Source organism: Gymnoscopelus microlampas, assembly GCF_963454915.1.
Source record: "Gymnoscopelus microlampas genome assembly, chromosome: 12".
In the NCBI taxonomy this organism is placed as follows: domain Eukaryota; kingdom Metazoa; phylum Chordata; class Actinopteri; order Myctophiformes; family Myctophidae; genus Gymnoscopelus; species Gymnoscopelus microlampas.
The window spans coordinates 22,045,739-22,059,861 of NC_139949.1; the positions used below are offsets into that span (position 1 = coordinate 22,045,739).

The window sequence follows — 14,123 nt, forward strand, 5'->3', positions numbered from 1 at the left end:
TGAAAGTCCGGAATAAAAAGATTACTTGAGTAGAAGTATTGGTATAAAAATGTACTTAAAGTACCAAAAGTAAAACTACTAAAATGTTTGAAAATAACAGATTTACAAGCTCACAACGCGTCGCAATGCAACGCGTTGTGAGCTTGTAGATCGGCTATTTTCAAATAGCCTATGTATAAAATAGGGCTTAAGTGGTTAATGTATGTTTTATAATATAATAATTTATATCTGCAAAGTAACGAGTAACTAAAGTTTTCAAATAATTGTAGTGGAGTAAAAGTACAATATTTGATCTGGGATGTAGTGGAGTAGAAGTAAAAGTATAGACAATAGGAACTACTCCAGTAAAGTAAAAGTACCTCAAAATTGTACTTAAGTACAGGACTTGAGTAAACGTGCTTAGTTTCTTTTACACCGCTGCTATTGGAGCAGTTCCAACTAGTTTAGAATTTAACAGAATAACGGCGGGGTAGTACCTTCCAGCTGTCCATCATCTCCATGTTCTCCTTGGTGGCCTGTTGGACTCTGTGCTTCAGCTCGCTGATCTCCTGGCTCTGCTTATCCACCGTGGCCTTAAGTCTGTCTGTCTCCTGCTGGCGTTCCGCCAAAGCCTCCTCGTACTTCTCCTTCAGCTCGCTGCTCTCTTTGTAGTGCTCCCGGCCCGCTGACAGCAGCTGCTCGCGGAGGAGGGCGCTCTCCGGTTGGGTGCCCCCCGGCGCCGCGGCGTCCGCGTCGCCGCCCGGCTGAGGGTCCGAGTCCGGGCCTCGGAGTTGAACCTGAAGTTTGCCGATCTCCGCTCGCCTCAGGGTCAGCTCCTCCTCCAGCTGCATAATTCGGCTCTTTTCTTCGACCGTGGTTTGCTGGCGAGACAAATAGTTAGAAAAGATGCGTTATCGATTTTTGTGTCGAGCCACAGCAGAGAGACGCCGAGTCCCCAAAACGAATGACATCATTACCATCACACAGGTCATGGCCCTGTAACGGAATGATGTCGCTTCGATGAGAATGTGGCATCGATAAAACTGACTGAATGTGTATTATTATGCGGGCATCCAGGCCTAAGGAAATGACAGAATCATAAGCACAAAAGCTGGAGCTGTAAGCTATTACGCATTCAAAGGGAAATTCCCGTGGTTGAAACGGGAAATCCTGGCAGGTAAAAGGCTTGAAAATCAGCAGCTCCGCTGCAGAGATTGCTAATTATTTAGACAGTGGCACATTGTCTGATTTCTTTTGTCTTTACTCACACACTTTGGCTGTGAGATGAAACAATGGCTCATGTTAACTGTAGGGACCGTGTAGACTGTCATCTTTTATTCAAAAGTATGGTTTTAAGTTGTTTGAAGAAAACCCAAATGTTTTAATATTTTTTTAAACTAGATTAAATTTAATTCATTATATTTATTAAAATTAGAACAGTTCAGCAAAGTTCAAAACAGAACTTCAAATTCATCCTGGTCCGCAATTAAACTCAGTCATTGCATCATTTCACTTTCAAGGTAAAAATCCCCAAACAATGTGACCCTGTGCAAATAGAGGGCTCAACGAATGTGCAAAAATGCAGAATATGAGTGAACAGGAAAGCCATTCTCTGATTGTCTAGAAGCAGCCAGGCATAAACAACAAGCCAACAGCAAATCTCAATGCACAACAAACTCTACATAAAGGAAATTATCACCGCACACATTTTTATCCAATCGTAGTAAAAAGTGAAAGATTAAGAAAGGAGACCTGTTGCACAGAGCATACATGTTAATTTCAATCATCAAGGCAAACTATCTACTAGACCTCAGAATTGCTAGTTGACAGACAACAAAGAATTTGTCTTCAAAGGCATTCGACACTACACACAAGAATGAAGGATTGTCTATATGCAATGTTAATGTCCAGTACAGTGTCTCAAGTCATTTTGAAGTCAGGAAGTTGGACAGCTTAGCAGAGGATCAAAGCCAAAATAACATTCATATTTTTCACCTTGATTCTCTTACCCAACCTCAAGGATACTGCATCAAGTTTGCATCTTCCCTGTTGGCAAAAGCAGACCTTAATATATAAATGGCACACTCTTGTGAGTGAACGGGTCCAAAATGCAAGTAAAACTCTCAACTCTGAGGTGCAAAAATGAAGTGAATGTAAAATCAGGACACTACACCAAGGATTCTATTTTAAAAGTGTGTATTCTGATTGCAGTTTCTTTCTCAGGGGTTGCGTTGAATTTTAGTCTATATTATACGAATATGATTGGTTCTGATGACTCCAGTCCAAATGTAAGTTTAAGTATTTGAAACACCTTTTTCCTTTTTTCTTTGATGAAAATGAGTGCAGTATATTGTCCAATAGACTTTTTTCCCCTGTAATATTTGCACATGCCCTTTGCTTCTCAAAACCTGCCCATTATTTCAGTAGAAATTGTCCATTCATTAGCAGAAAACCAGAAATCAATATAATATAATCATCACAACAACATTATCCAGTCAAGCATTGAGGCAATTATTTTCTTGATATCCAGTCTCTTGAACTTCTGAGAAGCAAACTCAAACAATAGGAATTATTTCAAGTATAAAACTATAATTCATAAAGAACTTAAACAAAAATGTTCAAATTTGTGAACTGTGTGATTTTATTTCTCAAATATTCAATGCAGTGAATCAGGCTCTAATTTACTGTATAACTGACAGCCAGTGGAAACGCACACAAATTTCATTGGAAATTAAGGTTTCCAATGACAATCTTTCCAGTGTTACCTCTATACCTTCTGTAGCCTTAATGTATATATATATATTATATATAACCTCTAGTCTTTTGGGGTGAACGTGAGGTTATAGAGTCAAGACGACAGACAGGTGGAGTACGACTGAAACCTTTGACTAGCGCTAAAAAAATAAAGAATACAAATAAAATGCAAAGGCGGAGCAATGCAAAATAAAGTAGCTACAGGCAAACAGCTCACGGTTTACCCTCTTCTTCTCTAAATCTTTCTGAAGGGTCTCTGCTCTCGACTTTTCGAGGAGCAAACACTGCTCAAGCTGCCGAATATGGGCATGCTCCAATTTCGTCTGAGTCTACAAAGAGACAGAGAAAGCAAGAAAGAAAGAGAGAGAAAGAGAGAGAGAGAGGCAGGAAATAGAGGAGTAGGAAAAACCAAGACATACAGGGTACAAGACCTACAAAGATGGAGAGGAAAGGATACAGATCATAAAAGCACTCAACGGGTTGTGAGTGGACGCTGAAAGAAAAGCAAGAAATGACAGTTCCCAGGCTAGGCTCAACAGACTGCCCGTAAAATGACTGAAATGTGGAGGAGGGGTTGAGTTTAGACTGTCCTGGCATAGAGAATAAACTTCAATCAATCAAAATTAATGAACTTTTTTATGTACGTATTAAAAATAGCTGCAATCTTTTTTTAACTACATAATAAAAAAAAGTTTATATAATTACACTTTTTTTTATTAAGATAAATTATCTAAAGTTAAGTTGAAAAGGTAATAAAATCCCTGATGTTGAAAATAGGTTATCCTATTAACTGTGTTTAAGTCCTGATGTATGTTTTTATCATTCTAAACTGCTTGGTCAGTTTTTCATGCTGGAAGAATGGCTTTATCCTGGGAAGGGTGATGTAGGCTTTCATCTACGACTTTCTAAGCTGGAATATAAGCTTTCAACACTGTCAATGATTGATGATTAATGCTCTGCGAACCCAGCCGAAATGGTAATTAACTGCTATGAGCTTTTTCCAAAATGGTATTTTAGTTGGCCTGTCCTAACACATATCCCTTTAATTGCCCTTTAAGCATATCTTATCCTATTATGACTTAAGCCTATTGTCTTATTATCCTCTTTCATGTGTCAGTGTGGCTTCCATGCTGTGCTGGAAGGAACATTATGCTAGAATATTATAAAGTTAAGCTACACTTACACAGAGAAAAGAGAGAGATTAGGATAAGAACCAGTGATTTTGCTGAACGACTTTTTAAAAATGAGTATTTGGCGGATCAAGTGGTGTGGGGGGCTCAAAGAATAATTCACATGCATTGTGTCGTCTAAATTAAGAGCTCTATGGGCTTACGGATATTTCTTTGTTTTACATCATTTCGGGAAACTGTACTTTGTAATAATACTAAAATGTCCACTAAAAGGTGACCATCTTTTCAAACATCTACATTCTTTATCATGAGATATATGAAGCACACAAAAACTACCCTTATTAAACAAATGTTATCCATTTGGACAGCATCATATTTTGCTCAGAAACAAAGAAAGAAAATAAATCTGGTGATACTGACAGCGGCTTGGCCTTGCCTTTAAAATGACTATTTCCATGCCCGTTCCATGCTCAGAATGCATTAAGGTGTAGCCATTATTGTTATGAACTGTGTTGAATGATCACATATTTTATTCACATACAGACCTCACCATTAACAAGGGTCTTCATTCCTACATTTTTGTCACTCTGGCGCCCTTGTCTGGCCATCCAACATAAAACATGTCTACAGTTACAATCTGAATATTCTCTGCCTTCATGGTATTACTTGAAAATCAATACCATATTACTGTAGATCATTTAATGTATACTCCTTTGCAGACCCAAACAGATGTGTATTGCATACACAGTAAAATCCACAGAAAAACAAATGCAACAAATGGAACCTCCCAGGTCAATTTGGTTACATTTGTACACTTTGAGTTAAATTAACACTGTGAAGGGGTGAGAAGTTGAGAAGGTTTAGAGATTTGTTTAATTTATTTTGTAACCACTGAAAACCTATACTTAGTTGACCAGATTCCCAAGGGCTCTGTACTCTTTTATACCACCGAAAATAGCAGATCTACAAGCTCACGTGTCGCAACAGCTTGTAGATCTGCTACTTTTGTCGAAAGTTAGCCCCAGAATAGGGATCCTAAGGTTCAAGTGCTTAATAAATCCCATGATGTCAGTGTGCTTAATAAATCCCATGATGTCAGTATGCTAATGTGAACCAAAATAACCTGATAAGAATGATTCATTATCATTGATGGGACATTATTAATGTGTGCTGATAAATACCTCCAGGTCTCCCTTGTTGATGGATTCTTCCTCCACTCTGAACTGGAGGTCCTCTACTTTCCTGCATGGATCAATTGAACCAATAAAACAATCAATCAGAGTCACTATTGCTGTGTTTTAATTTAACCCATTAGGACCTGAGGCCGATTCTACAAAATGACAGTTTTCTGAAAATGCAATATGATTGGTGCTCAACTTTTTAATTCCCAAAATTATATGTATTTGGCTGCCGACCTGGATCTGTTGTTCCCGTGATTCCCAGAAGCAAAGATTTAAGTTAAAAATGTTTTTAGATCTGTCAAGATAGGTTAAAACTATCAAAGACTTTGTTTTTATTCTTAGACTCTGTCACTGTTGGGATTGTCAGTCTGTGCAGGGAACCGACAACTTCGTAAAGCACACTTTGAAGTGAGCATGGCTTAAAAGGGAAAACATTCCCCTGTTGATGCAAAATGTTAATACATGAGACGAAGTGTTCTGCCTGTGGCCATGTGACTGTGACACATCACAGTAGTACTAAAATATCATAGAATAACACAACCACAAGTGCAGTACTGCAGCTTTTGTCATGTTTTTGTCAGCTTTTGATTAATCAAATAATTGTGTTTTTTAATACATGAACCACTCAGCGATCTACTCGGCGATATCGGATCTACAAGCTCGATCTGCTATTTTCACTATTTTGTGTAATTGGCATTATTGAAATGTTAAGTTCTGAGGTATAATAAAACAATCACATTATTTTATTTTAATCCAAGAAAGATACACATTTCACACAAATGTATATATATATTTTTTGTCATTATACCATACAGACTTGAGATGGAATTTTGCAAACGAAATAGCTGAAGGCATTTTGAAACGGTGGCATGGTTTCTCAGTTGATTTCAGTATAGCATAGCTGCATTGTACACCATGGTGCTACAACTGAAAACATACTTTACTCCCACTGTCGTACCTTTTCTCCTCTTCAAGCTGATTGGCCAGTTCCACTTTATCTTTCTGAGTGCTGGATAACATGGTCCTGACTTGCTGAAGGGCGTTGTCATTTTCTGACAGGTACTGCAGTCAAACGACAAGAAAGGCACGGACATCTCAACGGATGCACTCAACAACATCTACTATCACATGGCGCTATGGCTGGTTTTAGAGCATGTTTATTTTAATAATCAATCAATTGTGTTCTGGCTTGGTTCTTTATGCTTTCTTTTTCTTTATATTAACGTTGTATTATCAACACAATCTTAGTGTTTGCCAATTATTTTAAGGGCCAACTTGCAATACCCTCGTTGCCCACCAATGGCTGATCAACATACCTGCATGTGCTGTGACTTGAGCGAGCTGAGCTCCTTCTCCACCTCACAGATTCGGCTGTTGGCCTTGGCCACCTCGGCACGCTCCAGGTCCCGCTCCGCCAGCAGCTGCTCTATGTGCTGCTGCTTCTCTTTCAGGGCCTCCTGGAGCGCCGTGGTGCCCGAGATCTTCCGCGCGTAGCGTGCCGAAGTCTCTGTTAACTGGAGCCGGGAGAAACGGAAGCAGAGTTCTTTTTTATCCTTTCACTGGAAATGCGGCTCGGATGTTACGCGCTATGAAAGTACGCACTCAGCCTGCTGTGTCGTAATATGTTCACTTTGGATGAGTACCTTCTGTTCACACAAGATAATCTTAACAAGGAGGATCTGTTTCGCAGGGGCACACAGTGTTAAGAACACAGTAGTGTTTGGGGCGCCCTGGTGGCTTACAGCAGTAGTTCTCAAACTTTTTCATGTCAAGGACCCCAAACTGACACTTATTAGCCCGCGGACCCCCACTTGAAAAGATATGCCAGGGACCCCCATAAGAGAAGATTTTTTACGGCTCTAGCAGTGATTCTCAACCATTTTAATTTCAAGGACCCCCAGTTTGACGTGCATTAGGGCTACGAACCCACAATTAATGGCATTTCTCTCTCTTGGACCCCAATTTCTATTGTAAAATCTGAGTGTACAAATGGAACCATCATTTAGCTGGGGACCCTCTGGAACTCCCTCAAGGACCCCTGGGGGTCCCTGGACCCCACTTTGAGAACCAATGGCTTAAAGTATCAAGTACATATCATGTAAATAAGGCTATACATAATCCTTAATATGTTGTATGTTTATGTTGTTGTTTGGGAGCCCCTAACGTAAGAAAATGCTCTAGCACTATGTGCCGACCCCAGTTCAAATTCAACCTGCGGTGCTTTACTGCAAGTCATCCCCCCACTCTCTACCGCCTTTCCTGTCTCTGTCACTATCTGAAATAAATGAATAATACAAAAACACTGGGCGCTCGGGTGGTGCAGGGGTAAAGTTAAAACTGCATGAACTTGGTAGACACGATAGACTACTTACTTTACAATAGGGCCGACTATTTTGCGTATTATCATTTTTTACAATTGGCCCGTGTTCAGGGGAGGGAAGCCGGGCAGGGAAGGTGATATTAGTCACTGCACGTACTCCTACGGGCTGGGGGCGGCACCTGTCAGGGAGTGTTGGGTAGGAGGAGTAGGAAGGAGGCTTTACATCCTCCCTGTGGGGGCTCCTCACTGGCAGGTGAGCCAGTAGGATAGAAAGCTTCAGTGACAACACACAGTAATATGTGATGGGAGGAATCAATTAGCCTGGGATCCAGACTGCCTAGCTACGCTCGGCAGATTTCTTTTTCTCACTCACTATACAGTCTGGAAAGCCTCCTAGTATCTCCGTGCACAGCACAGGCAAAAACGGCTTCTGATTGGTGTTAAGGGGGGGGGGGCGGGACCAGTGTTGTCCAATGTAAAACTCGAGTCACTTCCTGACTTGCCTACGGAATTGACATATGAGTCAAATAAGAGGCTGGCCAGTAGTGATGCGCGGGTCGGGTTTTTTCATGACCCGCCCCGCCACGGAACCCAACCCGCCTCAACCCGCCCAGCGAACCCATATATAAATCTATGGCTCAATCCACCCCGCGACTTTTTTTTTATTCTGTAAAATCATGGTTAGAAATAATCCCCAAGTGTATTCAAACTGTTTTATTGTTATTATTCTTATTCTTATTAGGAATAAAGACAAAACATGCGTGTGAGAGCGGCTGACCCGCTCACCCGCAGCCCGCATAATTGCCACTGAAATTCTGACTCGACCCACCCGTGCCGCGGGTTGACCCGCGGGTTACGGGTCAACCCGCGCATCACTACTGGCCAGACTGATAAGCGACGTGAATCAGGCTGGATTCTAGGCTAGGAATCAATTGGCATAATGACTAAATTGGGGAGGAAAAAAAAACAGGGTAGTTTTAAGAAGTGATTACTGGGGCCTTTGGGTTTAAGAAATGGGAAAAGGCTTTGGTTTGAGGAGGTGGTGGCCACAGAAGAGGTTTCAGACGATGAAGCCGTTTCAGAAAGAAACTGCAGGGGTTTGACAAGCTCAAGAACCCTCAGAGTTGGTTATTTCAGTGATGTTTGCAGTGTGTAATGCATAATACAACATTTAAATGTATCTTTTGTGCCAATAGTGGAGCATATGAATACTAAGGCAGGGTTCACATCAGGCCAAGGGCCAAGAAAATTATAAGAATGTTACTGCATAACGGCTGCTTTTTTAGAAGACCCTGATCAGAGCGCCGTTTCTAGCCGAAGGGAGCACTTTGAAGATGAAAATAGTTACATCTTTTTCAGAAATGCGCTTATGACGTCAAATGGACCACTTTTTATCAGTTGTCCAATGTACACAAATGCAAAGCTGCATGTCCGAGCTCATGGTCTTGCTATGGTTAGTGTGAACATTTTCTAATACTGCCTGAGAGGAGTATAGGTCAACACCGAACCTGTGGTGGTCATGCATAACATAGACACGGTAAGACTCCACTTTTGTGTAAATTATAATAATCTGTAAAGTGAAGCGATTAAAACTAAAGGCGGTATCCAATTCAACAACATTTGACAAAATCAACATCAAATGAACCCAAACGATTGGGACTCAGACTCAGGTCTTTTAAACGGAAGGAAGAGGAAGGAAGAGGTAAATCAAATGTGAGGGATAAGCAGCTTGGCAATTCAGTCCAATTGATATTGCCCTCAGACACCGTTTGTTTGCCAACAACGTAGACCAATAAGTGAGCAGGCATTAAGACCTCTCATTTAAAGACCTCTCATTACATTTATTAACATTGTGACATGCTGATGCCACATCCATTTGAATTAGTTTCCAGTCAGACCGTAAGAGATTAGTCTTAAAATAAGAGTACTTGCAACTGACATAAGGAGACGTACACTATTGAAGTCATTCGTCAACATTTTCGTGATCACCCAGTGCCAGACAATGAAAACCCCCATTGCTTTCATATCTTATCAGAATAATACAAGCATAGAATAAGACAATAATTTTATCACTTTCAACCTGGTGACCCTATTTTGGGCATGACATTACTAGTGAAAACTGTAAAAACATTTCAAAAGTTCACAACACGTCACGATGCGACGCATAGTGAGCGAGTAGATAGACTATTTCTGTGCTTCTTTGTCTACGCTGTAGTACAATAGGGCTTAAGTGGCCAATAATAAAATCTAACAAAGTATGTGTGTGTGTGTGTGTGTGTGTGTGTGTGTGTGTGTGTGTGTGTGTGTGTGTGTGTGTGTGTGTGTGTGTGTGTGTGTGTGTGTGTGACTGTTGCTGTCCATTTCCTATGGTGCTGAAATGCGAGCGTTTGGAAACTTTTTCCAACAAGTCATGCACAGTAGGCTGGTTATTGCAGGTTTGAGGTGGGGGTTTGACGTTCAACTGTTTTGAGCACCCAACCGGCAGAAACCTAAATCGGCGCCTAAGCTCCGGCGTGTAGGAAGACTTTCTTTGATGTCGTCAGTATATTACACACAGATAATGAAGGGCCTGTGCCCTCGGTCATTAAGGAGGGGACATGAGCTGGCTGGATATCCGCTTTGAATCTAATGACTCCCCGTTTGTGTTTTTCTGGTATCTGGAGGCATAGCACAGAGGGGGGGGGGGGGGGGGGGAGCACGCAACCTCAACATAGATGCATGCCAGAATTGGGCCTCAATTTCTTTTTAGGATTTGTGAAAAGGAGGCCTTTAAAGAAACAGGAGTACAAAGGGGAACTTTAAGATTTTGTTCTGTAGGAAACATTACAGATATTAAATGTTGAAAAAGTAATGTATTTTACCCCGGAAGGCAGTGGTGAACTGTAATGAATGACTAATGACTTGCTCCAGGTCTATTAATGGACTGTTCCATTTTGGCTCAGAAACTCTCACATTGGAACCATTTATATTTTTGTCAAAATGGCGCATTAACGCTCTGGGCACATGAACCCTAGCGTCCCTATTCTGGGGCAAGCATTCGGCAACAATAGCAGCTTGTAGAGCCGCTATTGTCGGCGAAGATCTTTAATGTAGAGGTAACGGGGGGGGGGGGGGTATTTACCCCCGGGGGACTCCGGGCAAGTATTTATAGGTTAACTCATTCACTGCCAGAATTATTTCTGGCCTGTTTGAACACCGCCAAGATTTTTCATTGAAAAAAAAAAGTACTCAGGAGCCGAGATACAGAATTTTTAAGTTTTAAGTTAACAAGGAAGTGGATGGGAGTCTATATCTTCGAAAAATCATATCTCCTTGGTCTTTGGGTCAAAAAAAAAAAAAAAATCTAAAAAAAAAAAAAAAAAAAAAAAAAATATTTTTAATTTTTTAAATTTTTTTAAAAAGTCGTTTTAGTCGTTCTTGGCAGGCATGGCTTATGGACAGAAGTCGTTTTAGTCGTTCTAGGCAGTATATGAGTTAAGTGGTTAAGTGGAGGTTAAGGGTGGTAAAGTGGTGGTTAAGGGTTGATTAAGTGGTTAAGGGGTTTAAGTGGTGGCATTGAAAGCATGCAACATTGCAACATAGTAAGTGGGCGGGGCATAGCTAATTGATTGGCAATTGATTGGGAGCACATTCAAATATCAATGCACGCAGAGCAAATCATGCTCAACGAATGGAGCCTGTCCAGAGGATGTCCAGCTCTCTGTCCCACAGACTCAGAGGCACGTTATCGAGGCTAGTGATATAGAAGATAGACAGCCGACTTAGCTACGGTGCTACAGACAACAGTAAGAGTGAGGGCATGCTTTAGGTTTGGTTTAGTAGTACAGTGAAAGTGGACAATTAAGAGAGGACATAAATTCATGCAAAAGTAAAATAGCTATAGATGTGCTGTTTTAGATGTATTTTTTAATGAGAAAGCAAAAGTACCGAAATAGTCAATTCAAAGATGACTCATAACCTTTTGTATTAGTTGTAAATATTGCAATGATAATGTGTGGTTGTGACAAAATCACACGAGGGCACACGTGGAGGACTCACGGCACACCAGCGTGCCTCGGCACACCGTTTGAGAACCACCACTCTAACTCAGTGGTTCTCAACCTTTTCAGGCCACGACCCCCCAAAATAATCATATTTGAATTGAGGACCCCCCCAAAATAATCATATTTGAACTGGGGCCCCCCCGGCCTGATAAGCACTTGGAATTGTAGAAGTCGAGGCATTACATTTAGTTTGAATCGGTTCCACGGATAAATCTTGCGAAAATAGCCGATCTATAAGCTCTTCGTTATATAATTTGACAATGTGGCCCGTGTTTGACCAGTTGTTATAGTTTGTTGATTACTTTTGATGCAGTAATAGTATTTTTTTCATTTCATTCCTGTTTTCTTCTTTTTTTTTTAGGTACTAAAGATTTTAATTGTCACTTAACTGTCATCTGGGGACCCCCCAAAAAATATGCTGACCCACAGGTTGAGAACCACTGCGAGTCTATAGCTGTTGTCAGAGTGTATTCAGTTTTTCGTCTTACCAATCCGGTACGGCTGGGTCGTCCACTCACGGAGGAGGCCACCGAGCTGACGGAGCTGATGGAGGAGCTGCTAGGGCTGTGGGCCAGAGAAGAAACCCCCATGGCCATCCTCTTGCTCTTCTTAGCCTTGGCCGGGCTTGTGGAGGGGAAGCCGATACGGATCACCTTGTGGATGGGAGCGAACAAGCCAAACTTGGGAAGGCACTGAAAGTATCTACAGACGAGGTTCGGGGAAACAGAGTATATGGTTAATAGGCATTTAGGCCTTCAAGACCTTAATTAACTCATTGAGTGCCAGAATTGCCAGAATTATTTCAGAATGATGTTGTCCCAGTGCCAGCGTTTTTTTCACAGAAAACAAAAAGTGCTTAGGAAGCGAGATACAGCCTTTTTCAGTCCTAAGTTAAACATGTGTGGATGGAGCTGCAAATCTTCAGATGATGATATCTTGGGTTCTGAACATGTTTTTTTCTTTTACTATTTTTTCAAAAACATGTCAAACACGTCATTGGCACGTTGCGCCATAGCGGTAAAAACACGTGAAACACGTTAATGGCACTCAATGAGTTAATAGAAATACACAAGGTTAACAACTCAACTTCAAAATTATTTTGAAAACAGCCTATCCACAAGCTCACAACGTGTCACAACACGTCACATTGCAACGCCAAGCTTGTAGATCTCCTATTTTGAATCAGTGAAATTGAAATTCGGACGCCAGTGATTAAGTGGTTAATGCTGATGTTCAGGTAGGAAATACGTTAGATTTGTTAGATTTGAATGTAGCATGTGGCAAATCCTAAGTTTTGCGATTAAGTTAAGAGAGCTCATTAAGGACTTCACCTTCAATCAAATGTCTCAATTTCAGCTTATATGATTAATAATTGTATAATGCTGCTATATTAAAAAGTTAAATTCAATTAAATGTCATTTCATTAATAATATGGCTTACTTGCTTTACCCAATCACTCCTGGATATTCACAATGGGCACTGTGATAAATCACAGTCTGCAGTGTGTGAATTATTCCTTTTTAATTACATCCACAGTCACACATGTGATTAAAGTGTGCCGTCATGAGCATACAGGAGCATAAAGTGGACCTGGGCCTGTCTGACTGCCTGGTGGTTTGAACTGAATCTTCTCTGTCACAAAGACCTCCAAACCACATGATGTTAACCAAGACAAAAGAGTCCAAACGTTGTCATGGTGTTTTTGCAGAAACAAATGAATAAAAATACAAATACATACAACATTTAAAAAAGCTAAAGAATTAAAAACCCAATATTACCACATTACAAAACACAAACATCTATAACAGTAGCATTGCAAATAGGCCTGGCACAATTAATACATACTCGTCTAATCACAATGATTTGATATAATCGCAATTATTTTTGCGATTATATTATATATATATATATATTATATATTATTATTTCGTGACAGCCCTTGTAAAGTGTATCAACTGAGCTTCTGCAGGCCCAATGTAATGGACAGCAAGAACACCCAAGGAAAGGTATGTGATGTTAGACTTGGTGGTAAAGAACCATAGTTTCATTTTGATTAGTTTGATTAGTTTTCTGTCATATAGCTTGTTTATTTTTCAACTATTGCAAGATAAACTGCAGTGGATTTTGGAAATGGTTAGTGATTACAAAAGAGAAAGGAAAATAAACCGTGTCACTTGAAGCCTACGAAAGCGACCAGAATAAAGGGCATGTTTGTTTTCATCATGGCTGTCATGGCTGTGTGTGTGTGTGTGTGTGTGTGTGTGTGTGTGTGTGTGTGTGTGTGTGTGTGTGTGTGTGTGTGTGTGTGTGTGTGTGTGTGTGTGTGTGTGTGTGTGTGTGTGTGTGTGTGTGCGTGCGTGCGTGTGTGCGCGTGTGTTTGTGTGTGCGTGCGTGCATGCGTGTGTGTGTGTGTGCGTGCGCGTGTGTGAGTTAATACCTCGTGCCAGCTACTGCACCATCATTCTTCCCCAGGGGCTCATCTAGCTCTACCCCACACCACTCACCCTTGGCAAAGTCGGTCTCTCCAATATAGCGGACCGCTCCCATTTTGGTGCCCCCAACCTGGCAACACAAAGGAGGGAGACTCAGTATTACTCATGGAATAAAGCACAAATAAAATCTCAAGACTGAAAATGTAATGGTGATGTTTACAGGTATTATCGTTGTAAACATTATGTTGTTGCTGTTCTACACGCAGCCAACCAATCTGTCTGTA

General features: G+C 40.9%; 1 protein-coding gene across 1 annotated transcript in view; it reads right to left on the reverse strand.

Moving 5' to 3' along the window:
* clip2 (CAP-GLY domain containing linker protein 2) overlaps positions 1-14,123 on the reverse strand; it is a 41,586-nt gene that overhangs the window by 11,501 nt on the left and 15,962 nt on the right. The window contains exons 4-10 of the mRNA XM_084074718.1: positions 13,845-13,969; positions 11,896-12,109; positions 6,361-6,558; positions 6,003-6,106; positions 5,045-5,105; positions 1,975-2,025; positions 477-860 (exon numbers count right to left, since the gene is read on the reverse strand). Coding sequence (XP_083930844.1) covers positions 477-860; positions 1,975-2,025; positions 5,045-5,105; positions 6,003-6,106; positions 6,361-6,558; positions 11,896-12,109; positions 13,845-13,969 — 1,137 coding nt within the window. The remainder of the gene's footprint in view (positions 1-476; positions 861-1,974; positions 2,026-5,044; positions 5,106-6,002; positions 6,107-6,360; positions 6,559-11,895; positions 12,110-13,844; positions 13,970-14,123) is intronic.